Source organism: Pelophylax lessonae (assembly GCF_965119305.1).
Source record: "Pelophylax lessonae genome assembly, chromosome: 5".
NCBI classification, from domain to species: domain Eukaryota; kingdom Metazoa; phylum Chordata; class Amphibia; order Anura; family Ranidae; genus Pelophylax; species Pelophylax lessonae.
In genome coordinates this window covers 420,531,158-420,553,071 of record NC_138772.1, presented here as the reverse complement: position 1 = coordinate 420,553,071, position 21,914 = coordinate 420,531,158, and the positions used below count along the sequence as shown (strand labels likewise).

At 39.1% G+C, this 21,914-nt stretch overlaps 1 protein-coding gene across 2 annotated transcripts in view; it reads right to left on the bottom strand.

Moving 5' to 3' along the window:
• The window catches only part of SNTG1 (syntrophin gamma 1), a 914,265-nt gene that overhangs the window by 284,379 nt on the left and 607,972 nt on the right, over positions 1-21,914 (bottom strand). For both annotated transcript variants that reach the window (XM_082259744.1, XM_082259745.1), the window contains one exon: positions 18,842-18,898. In XM_082259744.1, the coding sequence (XP_082115870.1) occupies positions 18,842-18,898 (57 nt within the window). The remainder of the gene's footprint in view (positions 1-18,841; positions 18,899-21,914) is intronic.

The following is a 21,914-nucleotide window of genomic DNA, read 5'->3' as shown; positions in this document are numbered from 1 at the left end:
AATGGGGAGCTACCAGTAGCTAGAGCTTATCCTGCCATCACAGAGGGAGCAAAAAATATGCCATATATAAGAAACTTCCATTTCATGGGCAAAGTGGCTTGGATCTTTCGATCAAAGGAGGTGGGGGTGGCTGCCTAAGCGAGGCTTTAAACTCCTTCTTTATTATTAATCGATCAGACCTGACTGCTGGCAGCAGTCACAGGCAGCACCTAAACCATGTGATTTCTGATTATATGAGGTCAAGGCCAGATGCCTATACCCTTAGAATAGATGACCCCCTTGATGTTTAGGTGGCAAGAATGAACGACAGGTCCGAACTTGCAAAGTATGCAGTCAAGTTTCCGGCTCCCCTCCAATGTCTTTTCAGAATCAACATGTTGTGCATTTGTATTTATTTTTTTTAACAAAGGAACTCTGTGTTTAAATCCTGCTAAGGGTTCTATCTGCATTGAGTTTGTAAAACGTCATAGAGGATCAGAGAGCAGACAGTTTTGTTTTGTGAATATATAGGCTTATTTGATAAGGCAACAGGCAGTTTACTGAAATGATTATAGTAATATTAAATCAAACTGATTGGTATGCATTACTGCATTTTGATCATCACTGTTGCTCTAATTGAAGACTATTGCAATTGTATAGAGAGAAAGAAAACACATCACACAATGCTATTTTTAATGAATTTCATTACAGGGGTTACTAGCCTGTTTTAGATTAGGGTCTTTTGTAGCATACTGCTATTGAGTGGTAAGCTTTTGTGTATTATTTAAAAATGTTTCATGGATGTTTCTAGTTCATATTTCACACCTGTATTGCATTACTGTTTGTAAAAGAAAACTGAATTCATCTTTGGATAGTATAAGTACAGCCTTGGGACCACTATTGTGCCAGTTCCTCCAGCATATATCCTGATAATAACCCTAGCTTCTATTTTCAGGCAGCTTTTCTGCTGAAAAGATCGTCTAAAGCTGCATTCTATAGATTCTAGAGCATGCAAGACATAGTTTTGCTTTTATTATTATTGATCCAACCCTTACCCAGACTAAGGCAAAACTTTGTATAATAATGCAAGTATGTCCAGAGGTGACAATGCAATAATTTATAAAGGTATTCAAAGAATTGTGGTGAGGACAACACAGACACTAGTTTGTGCTGTGCAATAACTTACTTTATATACAGACAAGATTTAAACTTTGGGTGCATTAAAGGGACTTTACTGTGCCGTCCTCTGTGCTCAGATATTGGTATGTCATTGTGTATTTAACATGTGGTACATGTTATGTTGTTTTATTAAAATTACTTAAGACTTATATAGGAAAGACATGAATGAACAATTAAACAAGATGATACAATTTTATTGAGCAAGGGAAGGTCCAAATTTTTCTAGAGACAAAGAGCGGATGTTGGGGATTTACTACGAGAATTAGGATTGTGGGGAAGGTCAACAGGATTGAATAAAAACTCAAGAACACTTCCTCCTTTGGCACAATGGCTATAACCACAGGAAAAGAAGCTGCTCTAGAGCAGTGTGAAGATTCACCAATCTTTACATGGATGTTGGCAAATATGGCTACATGATGCAGAATGGAGGCAGTGACCAAATGTCACAGGGATTGTTAAGCTCTTGGTGAGACAGTAAATGGCTGATTCTACAACCAGTACAGCCCACTTCGTTAGAAACCTCCCCTCAATAAGATATAGCTGGGCAATATGCATGGGAGGGATTAAGATCTTTGCAGGATGAGATAAGTCACCATACAAGACAGATTGTAAAAATGAGTGTACAGGTAAGGTTTTAGCAGACCAGAACATTTTCAGAAAGCCCTGGTTAGGGATTATTGGCAAGACTAATGCAGGTTGCTCTAAATCAAGGCACATGCACACTGCATCAATAAAAGATGAAAATGGTATCCTTAACCACTTCCACACAGAGCAGTTACACCCCCTTCCTGCCCAGACCAATTTTCAGCTTTCAGCGCTCTTACACTTTGAATGATAATTACTCAGTCATACAACGCTGTACCCAATCAAATTTTTCATCATTTTTTTCACACAAATAGAGCTTTCTTTTGGTAGTATACTGTTTTTTTTTATTTTTTGCGATATAAGTGAAAAAAGAGCGAAAATTTTGAAAACAAAAACATTTTGTTTTAGTTTCTATTATAAAATTTTGCAAATAAGTAATTATTTTCATAAATTTGGGCCAAAATTTATACTTCTACATATCTTTGGTAAAAATAACCCAAATAAGTAGTTATTATTTTGTTTGCGTAAAAGTTATAGAGTCTACAAACTATGGTGCTAATCATTGAAAATTGATCACACCTGATGTAACTCCAATCACAGAATACAATGTTCTTAGCTGTCAGGTAAACCCATGTGGGCTAATTTTTGGGGCCTGGAATGGCCGACACTTACTTATTTATCCTGTGAATGCCTAATGTACCTTCAGCCACAGAATACAACGTTCTTAGCTGTCAGGTAAACCAATGTGGGCTAATTTTTTGGGCCTTTTATGGCCAACACTTACTTCCTGTGAATGCCTAATTTTTCAGACTGGAATTGAAAATCAATGGGTCTGTAAACGTTCCACCAAATTGTGGAATGGATGCGGACCCATTTTACAGATGTGTGAATGGACCCTATATGTATTTGACATGTATTTACCGGCTACTGTCAGTTCTGGCTGATTTAGGAAAAAAAATATTTTTTTGCTGTAAAAAAAGAAAAAAACATTTTTTTAGGGCAACTTTTCCAATTGCAATACTTCTGTCCATGTGGTGGGACTATTTGTGCACAGCTAGTAAGTCTTTTGTGGCTGCAAATATGACCTAAAGTTTGCCTCCCATTAAAGTCGATGGGGCGCGCCGCAAACTTGTGGTTCACAGACATTTGAGAAAGTTTGCTGCTAACGTTCGCAAACCGCCCTGGCCGATGTTCGCCCATCACTGTTTACCACTGCATATAGATATTTAAACCTAACTTGCCTTTTTTTTTTTAACTTTATATATTAGCTAAATTATTCCCCATGCTTTTTTCAAGGTTATTATCTGATTAATTGATTAATTGAAACAATATTCAACCAACCAATCGATTGTGAAAATAATCGTTAGTTGCAGCCCTAATTATTTGATTGTTATACATTACATTATTAGTGATGTTTTTATGCAGAGCAAAGTAAAAGAGTCACTCAACCCCAGTACATACTCATCTTTCCTTGATCTTTGTTACAGCCACCAAGAAATCAGGAAAAAAAAAGGCCCTGTGCAATCTCTAAACTGAGCTTGGAAAAGGAGCACGACTGCCACTACACCCGCAGTGCACATACTTGGAAACACATTGCACCAGATCCAGTGACGCCACCACGCCCTATGCCCCATTCTGCAGCCCTCAAGCCTCATTCCAGTATCCTTCCATCTCTACGGCTGACTTCCTGGATGCGAGTAGAGGAGAGCTACTTTTAAAGCTGGCATTTTTGGAGGACTGCCACTGCTGATGCCTTACTTGGTATTTCCATACTATTGATGTGCCTTTTCCATACTGACCCCACATGAGTTGCCAATTGTCTTACCTTCTAATAAACCATTTTAAACTCTTACACTTAGAGGTGCCTCTATTCTTTCTGTTCAATCTCTCAACTGGTTTGTCAGAGATCACACAGGGCTAAGAACTCTTTCCCCAACTATATGTGACAGTGCTGGGCCAATCGTGGGGCAACTAACCTAGGAGAAGCGAGTCCCATGCTCACCCATATCAGGTAGTTCCTGATATTCCACTTAACTCCTGCTGGCCAACTAGAATGGTGCAGAAGCAAGGAAAGCTGAGTATACATTTCACATAAAAAATAAAGTAAGAAAAAAAAATACTATACATTCCCTTTAAGTAAAAATATTCATGTTAGACTAAAATAGAGGAAATTATGGTATAATCTTAGGAAGTTGTGTCCATTTTATTTTTCTATCGGTATAGTTGTACAGTAATACAATTGGTGTCAAAATGTCACTTATTCTGTGTTGGCCCAACCTTATATCATAAAGAGAAATATGACAAAACTGAAAAAAGTGAACTGACATAAAGCTTGAGATCAGTCTGAATGAGAACAAAAAAGGACAGACTAAGCTCATGGTCGCAGCACAGAGGGGCATCCAAGCTTAGGTGAAGAATACAGTGACAATGAAAACTGTTCTAAAAGAGGAGCTAGAGAAAGTAGTATCAAAACTCACCTTAAAGGGAAACCCCAAACCAAAAAATAAATGGAAAATATATGTATTGTAACATCGGTTACCTTCCAAAGATCTGTAAAGTTAGTTTAGTCTTGTAAATAACCCAAACTTGCTGTGCTATAGGTATACATAATATACTGAAGGTGACCACATATGTAATTGCCACATGTATAATTACAGATGAACTTTAGGTAAAGAGAAATAATAAAGGTTTGTGTATCCATTAAAAGTATGTAAACCTCAATCCCAGGCCAACAGCTGAAATACATAATTGGGGGTTAAAACATCTGTATTTCTGTCCCTTCAGTCCTAACATTTATACAATCCTGCCATGCAGCACAGTCCTGTCTGTTAGGGTGTGAAACCTTATTTTTTTCTGCTGCAATTATGTAACACTTACAGGTCTTGTACCTACTCTAGACTATGACTAAATAGTAAAAGAAGTAGCAGGCTGATCAGCTTATCTGTACAGCTGTTCTCTTAATCACCATGCCCCTTATTAGCACATGAGCACTGCAGCACAACTGATTGAGTTTCTGCTGCTTCCCCCATTTGCACCCTAAGCGCTGCTGTATAGTTAGTTAACTGCATGAAGCCTATGCCAAGTCAAATGCAGGTACAAAAAAATAAATGGAATTAGTGTAATTTGTGTGGTTTATATCAGCTTGAAGTTCATCTTTAAATATTGTATTTAGTTATTATTGTAGGATTATGTAATTCCCTGTACAGCAGGGATCATACTGGAAAGGGAGGCTAAGCACTCAGGGCTCCTTTGCTGTGCACAGCATTGTCAAACGTTGTGAACAAGCTCAAACAAGGGGATGCTCTCATTAGTGGGCTGCAGTGTTTCATCATTGTCCAATCAGCAGGTTAGAGGGTCCTCGATCAAGTAGTTTATTTATTAAAGTGTATCTAAACCCCAATTTTTATTTTATTTATTTTGCGTAGTGTAGGGAATGATTTAAACTTCGACCAGGCATTTATGCCCTATGTGTCCCATGTGAGAGATTTCCCTTCACTTTGTATCATGTAAACATAACAGAAAGTAAAAGAAAATCTATCAAAAAGTGCATCTTAGACAGCTGTCAATGGAAAAAAGTGTCAATCCCCAAGATTTATTTTTTTATTCCTGTGGCAACATATTAGATTTTCTCTATCTTGCTGTCCTAGTGACAGGTTTATCTGAACAAAGATAGTGAATCTTCCAACAGGGACACGGACAACAATAATAACCTAATAAGGATTCTAACTAGAGTTGAGCGAACACCTGGATGTCTGGGTTCAGCCGAACTTGAAAAAAAAAGTCTGGGTTCGTGACCCGAACTTAATCCGAACTTTACCCCGATCCCGAACCCAATTGAAGTCAATGGTGACCTGAACTTTTGAGCACTAAAATGGCTAAAAAAAAACCATGGAAAGGGCTAGAGGGCTGCAAATGGCAGCAACATCTCCTTAAGAGCATGGCAAGTACTCTGCAAACAAATGTGGATAGGGAAATAATGTAAAATAACATAAAAAACAGAAAAATAATCATCTTGATCTAGGAGGATGAGGCCCATATGGAGTAGGACAGTGATGGCGAACCTTGGCACCCCAGATGTTTTGGAACTACATTTCCCATGATGCACATGTACTCTCCAGTGAAGCTGAGCATCATGGGAAATGTAGTTCCAAAACATCTGGGGTGCCAAGGTTCGCCATCACTGGAGTAGGAGGTTGAGGTTGAGGTGGCGGTGGATGTGGCGGTGTAGGTGGAAGCGGCGGTGGAGGATGACGAGGTAGCCAACACTGGTTTTTGTTTTTAATTTAAAATTTCTTTTTAAATTAGGGTACACCCCCAAAGAGTGAGAAAGATCAAAAATACAACAATGGCTTGGTAAGGCCAGTATACATGTCTATTCTGCACAAGGTAGGGACAAGTCCTGTGGGATCCATGCCTGGTTCATTTTAATGAACGTGAGCTTGTCCACATTGGCTCTGGACAGGCGGCTGCGCTTGTCTGTGATAATGCCCCCAGCCAATCTAAATACACGTTAGTATAATACACTGACTGCAGGGCAGGCCAGCACCTCCAAGGCTTAAAGGGCAAGCTCAGGTCATGTGCCCAATTTGGAGACCCAGAAGTTGAAGGGGGCAGACCTGTCATTCAGTACGTGTATAGTACGTAAGGAAAGGTAAGGAACTGTATATGGTATATAGTATGGGGTAAGGAACAGTGATGGCGGCGGGGGGGCTTTACCCCCCCTTCTGGGTTGAGTCTGGCCTTGGAAAAGGTATGTGTCCCTGGTTGTGGGCCGGACTCTCCCAAAGCTGTCTAAGTTCTGAGGCCTTCTGGTAGGGACGGGGCTGCACTGGTCTTGCCAGGGACCGGGATTCTGAAAAGCCTGTGGTGTATGTGCCCCTGGAGTGGCAGTCCAGGGGTGCCATAATTCACAGTGGATGGTAACACTATGAGTATGGCACCAAGGACACTGCACTTCCTACACACGTTTTTCACACCTGCTTCTAGGGCCGGGCCTTTTGGTCAGGAGTCAGGACCAGAGGAATTTTTTATTCCTGGCCAAAGGGCCTGCCATAGTATTGCAACGTGGCACTAACCTTGCACTTCTCCACTATCCCTTTCCCCACTTCTATGGGTTGTGTGTCTCACGTTTTGTGTTTTTTATTGTGGCGGTACACTTTATTTTGCACAGCGTGATTAGTAGGGTGTAGGTCCTTGGGCCTGTCCCTGAAAGTCTTGGGAGGGGGTGGATATGGCCTTCTGGCTTGGTTCGCCCTCTTTCATGGGGTCTCTCTTCGGGAGAGCCCCACCTAGTACTTGGGGTGGTCTGTTTCAGCAGACCTCCTAAAGAACGGGGCTGCCTGGTTAAGGCCAGGTTAGCCAGTGTAAGTACCCCAGTCCCTGTCAGGAGCCTTGCGCCCCGGGGGATCAGGGTCAGGGACCATGTGTACACCCTGTGCACTTTTTGTGTTTCCCTTTTTCGGTGTGCACTTTTTTATGCACCCACCGGGTGATAATCTGAGTGTGTTCACACACCACGGGCTTAAAAAAAAGAAAAAAAAAACAGCTGGTGGTCCTGGTTGTTGTGGCGTGCCGACAAAGCTTTTCCACATTTCATACATGCTAACCCTGCCTTCTGAGGTGCTGGCGGTGCCCTGCCTGCGTTGGCGACCTCCTCCTTTGCCTTCGCCTTGTGTTTCCACTGTGCCCCTGCTGTCAGGTGGGAATGCCACCATCATCGCTTCTCGACCTTTTGGCAAAGATCAAGTGTAGTATCTGTTGTTATCAGTTAAATCAGTATCTAAAAGGGTGTATCTCACACGTACAGATACAGACCAAGCCGCAATTTAATATCTTTCTTTCCCCTAAATGGGTGTTTATTGAATAGCAGAATAGAACAACAGTATCCAACGGGTGTATCTCACAGTAACATATGCAGACTAGGCCGCAATATCATTTTTTTTCCCTAAATGGGTTTTTATTGAAAAGCGGAATAGAACAACAGCATCCAACGGGTGTATCTCACAGTAAAATATGCAGACTAGGTCGCAATTTTTTTTTGTTCCCTAAATGGGTGTTTATTGAATAGCTGAATAGAACAACAGTATCCAAAGGGTGTATCTCACAGTAACGTATGAATGAAAATGTTTTATTTTTCCCTTTAATTGGTGATTTTTGAATAGCAGATTAGAACAGCAGTGTCTAAACGCTGTATGTCACAGTAAAATATGACGGAAAAAACGTCATAACAGACACATATGCACTGAGCTTGCATTACATGGCCGCTACACACTGCACGCCGCACACCTAACAGGTTGGATACTGTTGTTGTTCTATTCCAGTATTGAATAAAAACCCATTTGAATGAAAAACTGAAAAATAATTATTTTCCCCTTAAATTGGTGCTTTTTGAATAGCAGATTAGAACAGCAGTGTCTAAACACTGTATGTCACTGTAAAATATGAAGGAAAAAAACGTTTTTTTTTTTTAAATCCAGATTCCCCTGCCCTCCTTGTCGGTCTCCACAATTCGGAATTCCGCAGCAGTTGGCACCTGTGTTTCGTCATCATCCGAGACGTGCTGCGATGGTCCTCCCATGTACTCATCTTGAAACATAAGTGGTTGGGCATCGGTGCACTCAATCTCTTCCACTTCTGGGGCAGGGCTAGGTGGATGGCCCTGGGAAACCATGCTAATAGAGTCATCAAAAAGAAGAAGAGACTGCTGCATGACTTGGGGCTCAGACTGCTTGGCTGATTTGCAAGGGGGTGAGGTGAAAGATTGATGGACATCAGCTGCAGGTGCCAACTGTGACCTTTCAGACAATGTGAAGGAACTGGGGGCACAGTCAGCAACCCAATCTACTATCGCCTGTACTTGTTCTGGCCTCAAAATTTGTAGAGGCACATGAGGCCCTGCCAAATACTGCTGCAGGTTCTGTCGCCTACTCGCAGCTGAGAAAGGTGTTTCACTTGTGCGTGTAGCTGGCAAAGATCGACCACGTCCTCTCCTTGCAACAGGAGCTCTACCAGCAGCACCACGACCCAGGTCACAACCCTTATTTGACCTTCTCCTCAAATTTCTCTAATTTAGGATCTTCCCCTAAATGGGTGTTTATTGAATAGCGGAATACAACAACAGTATCCAATGGGTCTATCTCACAATAACATATGCAGACTAGGCCACAATTAATTTTTTTTCCCTAAATGGGTTTTTTTTGAAAGGCGAAATACAACAACAGTATCCAATGGGTCTATCTCACAGTAACATAAGCAGACTAGGCCGCAATTACATTTTTTTTCCGCTAAATGGGTTTTTATTGAAAGGCGGAATACAACAACAGTATCCAATGGGTCTATCTCATAATAACATATGCAGACTAGGCTGCAATTAATTTTTTTCCCCTAAATGGGTTTTTCTTGAAAGGCGGAATACAACAACAGTATCCAATGGGTCTATCTCATAATAACATATGCAGACTAGGCTGCAATTATTTTTTTTTTCCCCTAAATGGGTTTTTCTTGAAAGGCGGAATACAACAACAGTATCCAATGGGTCTATCTCACAGTAACATATTCAGTCTAGGCTGCAATTAAATTTTTTTTCCCCTAAATGGGTTTTTATTGAAAGGCAAAATATAACAACAGTATCCAATGGGTCTATCTCACAGTAACATGTGCAGACTAGGCCGCAATTACATTTTTTTTCCCCTAAATGTTTTTTTATTGAAAGGCGGAATACAACAACAGTATCCAATGGGTCTATCTCACAGTAACATATGCAGACTAGGCTGCAACTACATTTTTTTCCCCTAAATGGGTTTTTATTAAAAGGCGGAATACAACAACAGTATCCAATGGGTCTATCTCACAGTAACATATGCAGACTAGGCCGCAATTTATTTTTTTTTCCCCTAAATTGGTTTTTATTGAAAGGGCGGAATACAACAACAGTATCCAATGGGTCTATCTTACAGTAACATATGCAGACTAGGCTGCAATTAATTTTTTTCCCCCTAAATGGGTTTTTATTGAAAGGCGGAATACAACAACAGTATCCAATGGGTCTATCTCACAGTAACATATGCAGACTAGGCTGCAATTAAATTTTTTCCCCCTAAATGGGTTTTTATTGAAAAGCGGAATACAACAACAGTATCCAATGGGTGTATCTCACAGCAACATATGCAGACTAGGCTGCAATTTAAATTTTTTTTTCCCTAAATGGGTTTTTATTGAAAAGCGAAATAGAACAACAGTATCCAACGGGTGTATCTCACAGTAACGTATGAATGAAAATTTTTTATTTTTCACTTTAATTGGTGATTTTTGAAGAGCAGATTAGAACAGCAGTGTCTAAACGCTGTAAGTCACAGTAAAATATGAAGGAAAAAAGTATGCACTGAACTTGCATTACATGGCCGCTACACGCCGCATGCAGCACACCTAACAGGTTGGATACTGTTGTTGTTCTATTCCGCTATTGAATAAAAACCCATTTGAATGAAAAACTGAAAAATAATGATTTTCCCCTTAAATTGGTGCTTGTTGAATAGCAGATTAGAACTGTAGTGTCTAAACGCTGGAAGTCACTGTAAAATATGAAGGAAAAAACTTTTTGTTTTTTTAAATCCATATTAAGCAGACACATATGCACGGAGCTTGCATTACATGGCCGCTGCACGCTGCACGCCGCACGCCGCACGCCGCCAACAGACTGATAAAAGTTTTTTTGTTTCTCCCTCCTCCTCACTGGGCTCAGGTTAGGGCAAAAAGATTGTACACTGCACACAATAAAATCAATGTAGATCGCTGTCTGATTAAAGAAGATTCTTCCTATTCTTTCCCTGAAACCCATCTCCAGCCTGCCCCTACAATAATCTCCTATCTCTCCCTCAGCAGCAGCAGCAGCAGCAGCAGCAGGAACCTGTACCTACAGTAGTTAGAGCAGAGTGACGTGCTGCGCTCTGTGACTCCAGCTTATTTAGAGGCTGGGTCACATGCTTCACTGGCCAATCACAGCCGTGTCATTAGTAGGCATGGCTGTGATGGCTTCTAAGGGCACAGTAGTTAAATGCTTGCTGATTGGCTGCCCTGCAGCTGTTGAAACCCCGCCATTAAAACCGCGAAAACAACCGAACAATGGACTGTATCCCGAACATACAGTGAAATGTTCGGGTCCGTGTCCGGGTACCGAACACCCAAAAGTCCGGTACGATCCCGAACAATACAGTCCGGGTTCGCTCAACCCTAGTTCTAACCCCTCACAACCCCATCCAAAATTAACAAAAAACGTGGCTCTAGATACAATTTAACTGCATTGCGGGTCATAGATTTTGACTATAGGGTCAATTCAGTAAGCTAAAGTAGTCCTTAGTTCTGAACCCTCATTGCTTAAAATAATGATTACTATGGATAACAATGTCTTTATAGCTCAATAAATAAAGGCTTACATTGTCTTTTAGGATTGGCCAAATCGCACGACCACATAAAGAGATTTATATATCATTTGGCAGGTAAAATGATATGCTTATTTGCATTTCAAGAATGTGTTTACTGCATCTGTTTTCTGTTTTCCGTGCAGGCATACATTTTATTTGGATTTTCCAAACTCCTAATCCACCTTCAGTGATTTCTCCATTTTTCTTCCTATACACTGATGCAGACATATAATAAATATGCCAGAAGGTATGGCACCCATGCAATGTTCTTTGATTTATAATCTTAGAATTTGCATCCAGTCCCACCTATGGTCAAATCTAATAGGATATCGTGTTGCCTAAAGAGGATATCTTGTCGCTTAATAATTAAATAGACAGGCTTTGACCTAGTGAATTATATAGTGGGATTGATAGTACTAAGGGACTATAGGAGATATAAAAAAAGGATCCAATGCAGTTACTACAGAGAGGATTCTAAATCATTTGAAAGGTATATGCTTTCATTGGACATTTTTTTTTTTTTTTAGCGATCATGTCAGTTACCTAACAAAACTGAAATGCCAGTTTCTTGCAATGTAAATGGATTAATAATCGTATAAACTTAGAAACATTTTAACTGTCTGTACAAAGCATTCCACACTTTCATGAATGTTAAATGCCTGTGTCCCTCCCTACATGCTTTGGTTCCATCCTCCAGTCTCTATGTTACTACAGGACACATAGGGGTTGGAGGATAGAAACACAGCACGGGGTGGGAGAGGCAGGCATTAGACCCACCCAGAAATGTTGAATGGTATTCCTAATAAAGTAATTTACTGTTACTAAACCCAGAACCCCTTCATTCACTATATCTGGTCTCCCACAGTACCCAGAACATGGAAATGCAAATATTTTAGTAAATATAAACTGCTAAATACCTTTTTCCATCAGCAGTATATAGCAGTCTTGTGATTTCTATAACTGGTTAAAGCTTGTGGGAGGAGTTTTCATTCTACTCTGGCTGTCCTTTGAGGCTGCAAAGCCCCCTACCCTCTGTCTGGACAGTGCTGATTGGCCCTGTGATGATCTGATGCACCCTCCCAAGAAAGAGAAAAAACTCTCTAGCAATACACACCAAACTGAGCATGTGCAGAGTTTCCCCACAGCTCTGTTCTATCAGGAGATGGATTGGGGACAGTAAAAGAAAAGGAGGATCAGAGAAGACAGGATCAAACAGCTTTTTACACGATGCAGAGGATTAACCTATATAGGTTCCACAGTGAGTACAACAAGCATGCTTTACTGCATATACTGTACAGACTGACTTTATTTTGGGTTTAGTAGCACTTTAAACACACTTGGGTGATAAAAGAGGCCATAATCTAATTCTGTATAAATAAAAAAATAAATAAATATAATTTTAATAAAAACTAGCATAAGTACCTATCATTTTCCTGCAATCTCACTCGGCCTGTTAGAGGAAAGGGCAGCACTCAGTTTCTACAGCACTGCATAAGACTGTCCATCTAACACTGTGTGCTTGCCTTCATCGTTCAGCCACAGACTGGGGACAATCTTAGACCACATAGTTTGCTCAACTGCAGTGTAGTCCATAGAGAAATCTCAGGGACCCAGAGGCTGTGCTTTTTGGCAGCCTGTATAAGTATATAAGTATATAGTGCGTGTATAAGTCTGATAACTGAATTATACATCTTTTGGCAATTAAATAATTTTATAATAATTTATGTCAACCTTTTTGCTTGGCATTTAGCTTTTAAAATAATCAAATATAAAAAAATAAAAAAAATGAACTGATATATAGCAGTTGCAAGAATTTTATTCTCTGATCATAAAGATCAATTGTTTATATATTTTGACAAAGGGATAATACTTTATTGATCAATTACCAACATCACATAAGAACAATAAAATAGTTTAATTATATTTAAATACTGCAAATACTTGAATATTCACCCTCGTTCAACAACTGCTTGGCTAGCTAATACAATGTTATATCTATAACAGGACATCAAGACAGAAAATGTGTTTCCAACCATTAAAACTGATTCATGCACTAGGTTGAGGGGGGCTTTATTCAGTCCCTGGTGGGAGGATATCCCTAGGCTTATTGGGGATCTTGGAGCACTGGAACTTTTCAAATGTGTTTGTTGCCTTACATGTCAAATATTGAGGACTCTGCCGTACTTTTTCTTTGCCGAAACATCACGATGATTACCACAGTTTACAGATCTATCCCAGAATAGCAGATGGGGTATCAGGTATGTTGGAACAACTAACAGTTTATAGAGAGTCAAAAACCCCTATAAATGATCTGAAGTCTTCTGTCTGGTAGCTTTGTTGTTTGATTCACAGCATGACTGAATACATGGTGACATACAAACACCTCCATACTTATATTAATAAAATAGATACTCTGATCTAGGAAACTCATTGAGTTAAGCCATTCTCACCCTACTGCATGAACCAACTTTCATGATTGGAAATACAATATTTATCTTGAAATCTCATTAGTTAATTGAGGATGGATAAAAATATATTATGCAACTTGTGTCAAATTTATATAATAAAAATGAAAATTATGAATTTTATTGTTGTATTCTCAAAGTAATAATATATTATATTTTTATAATAGTCTTTTTCTGCATCTTAACCACTTGCCGACCAGCCGCCGTATTTATACTGTGGCAGTTAGGCTCTGTCCCACGAAACGACATACATGTCAGCTAGTTATGGCACGCACATGCGCCAATTGGCTTCAGGGGGAGCCAATCAGCGGGTTCGGCAGCCGCGATGTTCACCGGGCACCCGCGATCGTTTCCCGTGAAGCCAGAACGGCGGTCTGCCATGTTTACATCACTATTCTGTCAGTGATTAACACAGGGATCCTGCGTTCCTCCTATTTAGGAACACAGGTCTCTGTATTCAACCAGCAAGCCCATCCCCACACAGTTAGAAAGCACCCCCTATGGACACATTTATTGATCACCCCTGCTGTTAACCCCTTCCCTGCCAGTGTCATTAGTACAGTAACAGTGCATATTTTTAGCACTGATTAATGTAGTAATGTCACTGGTCCCCCCAAAAGTGTCAGAAATGTAAGTTAGGTGTCCGATTTGTGTGCCGCAATGTCGCAGTCCCGCTATAAATCGCTGATCGCCGCCATTACTACTAATAAAAGAAAATAAATAAAAATTAGTTTGTAGACACGATAACTTTTGCGCAAATCAATTAATATACACTTATTGTCATTTTTTTTTACCAAAAATATGTAGCAGAATACATATTGGCCCTAAATTGATGAAAAAATTTGAATTAAATTTAAAAAAAATTATTAGGAATGTTTTATAGCAGAAAGTAAAAAATATTGTTTTTTTTTTTTCATAATTATCGCTCTTTTTATGTTTATAGCGCAAAAAATAAAAATCGCACAGGTGATCAAATACCACCAAAAGAAAATAAAGTCTTTTCTATGAGAATTGCAGCAAGCACAGCACTCTCTCTTAAGTGTATATGACTATATGGATTAAACAATGCCGCGCAATATAAAGTGCTCCAAATAAATATTGCACATTTATATATTTATTTGGAGCACTTTGTACCACCAAAAGAAAGCTCTATTTGTGGGAAAAAAGACATCAATTTTATTTGGGTACAGCATTGCATGACCGCGCAATTGTCAGGTAAATTAACCGCCTTAGCGGTATCCCCGAGCGTGACTCGGGGTAGGAATTTTCTGCTATTAGTGGTATCCCCGAGTCACGCTCGGGGTCAATGGGCAGAGCGTGCAGACAGCGCAGCGGAGCTTCTCTTACCTTATCCTGGCGATCCAGCGATGAGCTCTCATTGCTGTGACCGCCAGTGAGATCTCCGCCGCTCGTCTGTCGGTAGGAGGACTTCCTAGTTCCGTTCCCTGCAGCAGCAATGCTGCATGGGAGCGGAACTAGGGAGGGAAATTCAAAAAAAAAAAAAAAAAAACGTTGCACAAAACACATAACACATTTTATATTATATATATGCATATATATATATATATATATATATATATATATATATATGCATATATATATATATATATATATATATATATATATATATATATAAAATTATATTATTGATTCGATTATAATTCATGCGTTATATATATATATATATATATATACACATATATATATATATCTATATATATATATATATATATATATATATATATATATATATATATATATATATATACACACACATATATATATATATAATATATAATGCATGAATTATAATCTAATCAATAATATAATTTTTTTATATATATTATATATTAAATAATAAAATAATATTATTGATTCGATTATAATTCACTTGTTTGTGTTTCAAATTTATCACATCTGGGATGTCTACTAGAGACTTGTTTTGGTCAGGTTTAAGTCAGTAATTACTAAGAATTGTAGGCCTATAATACATAACGCCAAATTTCCATGAAAAGAATTGTACCACTTTTGGAACAGAATTCCTGACAGAATCATACCGCCAGGGAGGTTAACATAGTGCCGTATCGCAAAAAATGGCCTGGTCATTAAGGGGGTAAAACCTTGTGGTCCAAAAGTGGGGTAATAAACCTATTAATTGGTCTATAATTTCAACGTTCCAACAAAGAATGTGGTGTCTTGATTGCCCATCAGTCCATAATATTATAAATTAATTGAAGAGATTGCCTTTATTGTTCAGCTTGCTGGAATTGGTATGGGGACAAATTCAACACCTTCTGCTGCCATTGTGCTTTGCTGGGCATCTGATGTGTGTTCTTGTGCCTTTAAGGAGAAATGGGCCACCTCCAGTCATACCTGCCCTCAATTTATCCATTTCTATATATACTCCATTATGAAGTAGACTAGCGTTAGGGACCATACTACATAGTGGGGCTTTTACGAGGCAGTGTGGCTTCCACATATGTTTGCAAATGTTCTGCAACTAAAACCTTTTTTTAAGGAAATTGGTAAAAAGTGTAATTAGTTTTCTTTTGTTGGCTAAATAAGTATGCCAGTGTAACGTTAGAATTCCATACCTCGTTAGATTTCCATACCCTCGTCACATCCTGTCTCAAACAGCTGAGCAGCGCAGCAGTGCGCATGCTCAGAGCCCCGGATACGTAATAGAACAGCAAAGAATTTGACAAGTGCGCATGCTCGGAGGGTAGGAAATGATCACGGCACTGTTTGTAATGTTATACTTGCGGCGGTAACATTAAAACAGTTCGGCTGCAACATCAATAATCTCCTCTCCTATCCCTGTGACTTGCCTGATCTCGCCTAATAAATATAAAAGCGGTGGCGGGTGTATGAGATGTAAATGACGGCGATCGCGGCTCCGTGATCCGCTTTTATATTTATTACCTGAGATCAGGGAAGTGACAGGGGAAGGAGCGGAGATGATTCATGTTGCAGAGGAGCTGTTTTAATGTAACCGCCGCAAGTGTAACTAGCGTGAGAAATCCATACCCTCCGTAGGTGCACCAGAAGAGGGTATGGTTTTCTAACGGGTATGGTTTTTTCACGGAACACCGGGACATTTTTGTATTTGCATTTGATTTGTTCAAATCCCTCAACGTGCACCTAAATTGAAAAAAATAGTTATAAGTGAATTGGAGTGGTTGCAATTTTTGTTCAACGTATTAGAAGTTTTATATATTAGCAAAAGTAAAAGGTATTTGTTAGCAAAGAGCCCTAATGAAAGAATATTTAAACTGGGTAGCAAAGCACAAATAATAATCAAGTACTGTTTCACCCTCCCCCTTGCACAGTTAATTAGATCAAGTCATATTCTAGCTGCAAAATGTGCCTTAATCTTAAATACAATAAAGGAGGCAGACAGATTATTAAAAAGAACACAACCTACGATCTAGTTCCTAATATAAAAAAAATAGTTGATAAAAGTCAGAAATATTGCAGATTGTTAAAGAATGCAGTAAAGCAGCACTATTTCTATAGTAACAAGGTTAATTGCACAGTTCATAATTTTCCAGCTACAGAATAGACTACATAGAGAAAGTCATAAAACGAGCTAAAACCATCCATAAGAAAATGCAGAAATGTTATTGGCCTGATTTTACAAACTGCTGCAGACCCACATATTGATGAGTATGTAATAAGGAGATAAGGGAAGATTGAATTGATTTTAATGCAGCCTGTGCTATATTGCAAACTTAAAAAAAAAAATCACACAAAACATTTTATTTTGTTTTAGATTCAATGACACAACAGGTTTGCTGCTAGTGCTATGGCTGCCTTGAAAGATCTCCTCCAATGCTGGAGCTGAAGTGATATCCAGGGTTTGGTTCTTAGCTGATCCCCCATGGTTGCTTTCTTTAAAATGAAGGTTTCAGATGTTCCTATAGAGAATCCACTAGAGTCCCAGTGACACTACGATGCCAGCATCACAGTCTTTTCATTATAACATTTGGAAAATGCATTTTTTAGAAGCAATAATAAAGTGCAGCTTAACCATTTGCCGACCAGCTGCCGTACTTATACTGCGGCAGGTCGGTTTTGTCCTGCGAAATGACGTAATTGTATGTCGTTTTGCGGGACAGCTAGTGGGGGGGGGGGGGGGCACGCATGCCAATTGGCCACGGGGGAAGCCAATCAGTGTGTCTAGCGGATACGATGTCTGCCAGGCACCCGATCCCTGTGAAGACAGAATGGCGGTCAGCCGATGTAAACACGGCAGACCGCTATTCTGTCAGTAATGAACACAGGGATCCTGTGTTCCTCCTATTTAGGAACACAGGTCTCTGTGTTCATCCAGCAAGTCCATCCCCCACACAGTTAGAGAAGTACCCCCTAGAGGACAAATTTAACCCTTTGATCGCCCCTGGTGTTAACCCCTTCCCTGCCAGTGTCATTAGTATGGTAACAGTGCCTATTTTTAGCACTGATTACTGCAGTAATGTCACTGGTCCCCCCAAAAGTGTCAAAAATGTCAGTTAGGTGTCCGATCTGTCCGCCACAATGTCGCAGTCCCTCTAAAAATCGCTGATCGCCGTCATTACTAGTATTAAATAAATAAATAAATAAAAATGACATAAATCTTTCCCCTAGTTTTTAGACACAATAAATTTTGTGCAAGGCAATCAATGTACACTTATTGGGATTTCTTTTACCAAAAATATGTAGCAGAATACATATTGGCCTAAAGTGATGAAAACATTTGATTTTTTTTTATATTCGGAAATGTTTTTTAGCAGAATGTGAAAAATATTGTTTTTTTTTCAGAATTGTTGCTCTTTTTTTGTTAAAAAAAAAAAAAATTGCACAGGTGATCAAATACCACCAAAAGAAAGCTCTATTTGTGGGAAAAAAGGACATTAATATTATTTGGGCACAGCATTGCACGGCTGCGCAATTTTTAGTTAAAGTAACGCAGTGCCGTATCGCAAAAAATAGCCTGATCATTAAGGGGGGTAAAACCTTCCAGTCCAGAACGGGTTGAACCCGACCCCTGGATGGCACATTGCAGGTTCTCGCTGCAGAAGCAAAACAAAATGGGTTGTATAAAGAATCCAGGATGTAACCTTTACATCATTAACCATAATTATGTTTAATAATTGCATGAAAAAAAGTTACAATCCATTTACCATTTTACGCATATTGTAGCTGCACATTTTAAAGTCAAAGAAATAGAACTACCTTTATGCTGAGTCCAAATCCTCCAACAGTTTGTCTTCTGATTGCTACTGTTCTTTCCTAGAAGCACAAAGTACACTAGTCATGCTTAAATTTGTACAAGCTGTATAACCTATTGACAATAAAACATGATTTATTATCTGAAACAGCATGTACATAAGCTTTCTAATTTCTATAGTGTTGCCATAGTACTAAAGACTTAAAAAAATACACATAACTAGTTCCAGCATTACTTTATAATCTGCACATCTACAATTTATAATATTGTCACACCACACTTATGCAAAATGATGAAAAAAAAAAACCTAAACAATGGGGTGGGAATTGTGTAAAAAAAAAAAAAAAAAATAAAGACTTCCCATTTCCCCAATATTCAGACCTTTCAAGCTTAGTATAGATTATAAAGGGCACCCCACACAAAAATAAAGGTGAGCAGTCCCACGCCAATATTCATATTAGACCCTTCAGGTCTAGTATGGATTTTAAGGGGAAACCGACACCAGACTCTTACTCAAACATGCAGCCTGGCTGGCTAGGAAATGGTTGGCGAGGATGCGTTCCACACCTGAACCACACCAGGCCATGTGTCCTCAACATGCAGGGGTACCTTTCCAGGGTAAACCCCACCAAGCACCTTGCCCCCCATGTTAATGAAGACAAGGGCCTCCCCCCCCCCAACTCTGGCTCAATGGGTATGAGGGTCTGCAGGTAGAGGGCTTATTGGAAAATCCTCACATTATGTTATGCTAAGAAAATTACATTTTAGTTTCATCATAGCAGAAAACCTTTTCCCACATGTTTGCTGTGCCTTGCATATGCCTTTTGAAAAGCTCCAATAAAAGGGTTTTCATATGATTTTCAGCAATCTTTTCCTTCCCACAACTCTTCCATAAAACCTGGCTTTTTGAAATGTCTAGGTTAGGTCTCATAGAAAGGTTTCTCAGCAATGAATCTCTGTAGATTTACTACTGACCTCATGATTACTTCACAGACTAATGCCTTCTCCAGCCAGTTCCTGAGTTTTGAATCAAGGCTTTCTCTAGATGGGGTCAGGGTTGTGCCATATTTTTTTCTTCATTTCAAACCTTCAAAACTTCAATTAAATAATCCTATCCCCTTTTCCCCTTTCCACCTACTCACTTCCCCCCACCCAACATACAGTATACAGAGTGTACAGACCTAAGGTGCTTATTGCTTAAATGAGCTCCTGAGATGCTCTGCTGGCACTTAATGCATTGTAGAAGCATTTTCCACTTTACAGTGGACAGAGGTGTCAGCTAAGTTTCTTTTATATTGTGGAGTTTGTCTTATGCAACGTAGCTATGAATAGAGCCCTTTGAGGTAGAAACACATTCACCAATACCATTTATTGCTGTTATAATAAAGGAAAGTTTAAGAGGATTATGCTGTGCCCCATACTTACTTGGAAATGGCCAATACCTGTTTCTCAACTACAGGAGGCAAACAGGTTACTCTAGTGAACAGGCACACACTTGATTGCAATCAAACTTATCTATGAAGCCTGCTTTAACAACATAGTATATTTTGTTGAAAGCGCGGTCCTTGTCAACTTTGATGTTGCCCTAGACCCACAACTAGATGTCTGTAAAAACACCTTGCATTTTTTATACTCTTTTTTTGGCCATTCAAAATAAATCCTATTCACTAAGACCTTGATAGATACAGTATGTGGCGCACCAAGCACATAGATAACAAATATTTGATATTCTACTCCACTGCACATAAATCCTTCTCTAGGACAGACTATGGGGTTGATTTACTAAAGGCAAATCCACTGTGCACTTGGAAGTGCATTCACTTTAGATCTGAGGGGGACATGCAAGGACAATAAAAAACAGCATTTTTGCTTGCACATAATTGGATGATAGAAATTAGCAGAGCTTTCCCTTTTTTTCAGATCTACAGCGACTGCACTTCCAAGTGCACTTGCAGTGCACAGTGATATTGCCTTTAGGAATAAACACTGTTGTCTCTATTTCAGACCATACCCCTATCATACTCTAGATACATCTTCATAAGGCAGAAGACAGGTCCTGGCAATGGAAGCTGAACAAATCCTTTTTACAAGACTAACAAACTCAAGATTTCGTAATACAATAAACAACAAATTTCCTACACAAAAATAAACCCTCCACACCCACCCCATTTATTCAACATAGAAATCTTACATATGGTATATCAGAAGGGTTATAATCTGCCAAGCTGCCAGGCATAAAAAAGAGCAGATCGGAAAAAAATACAAAACTGGTAGAGCAAATTCCCATCTTGGAGTCCTAACACCAAATAAAATACATTGCCGCAAGCTGTATCAACAGATTTACAGTTGGAGAAGGACACGTTCAACGAGGACATATTATGAGTTCAGAAACATGCCAAGCAGATCTTTAGCAAAAGCACAAGGACACAATCTTTCATGCCACACATTGCAGTGGATATTGAAAACTTGCTTTCCAAGTCCCAGGTCATGATAGGTTGCTTAAAGTAATTCTACTTAACACTTTACAATCTTTTCACCACTCTGTTCACCATTCTCCCCATTCAACACATATGTGTACCAATCCTATATCTCTCTACATATCTTTCTCTGTCCCATGTTCACAGTTTACAAGGAAATATATTACCTACATTTCCTCCTTATACACTCCTGAGTTCTGGGGTACACAGATGTTAGTAAGGTTGAAAGAGGACACTAGTCCATTTAGGTAAACCAATGAAATAATAATAAAAAAAACACACACACACAAATAGAAAACCTCCAAATACATTATACACATATTATACATGAATACAAATACATTATTATATGTATATATATATATATATATATATATATATATATATATCCTATACCCACAGTTGATCCAGACAAAGGCGAAAACCTCAAAAAAGCATGATCCAATCTGCACCAGTGGGGGAAAAAACAAATATCTTCCTTATCACCCGTGAGGCAATTGGATATTCCATGGATCAACTACCCACTTTTATTAAACCCTCAAGTATCTTCTCAAACTATAGAGGCTAAACTAGCCCATCTGTAGTTATTTAGTAAAGACTT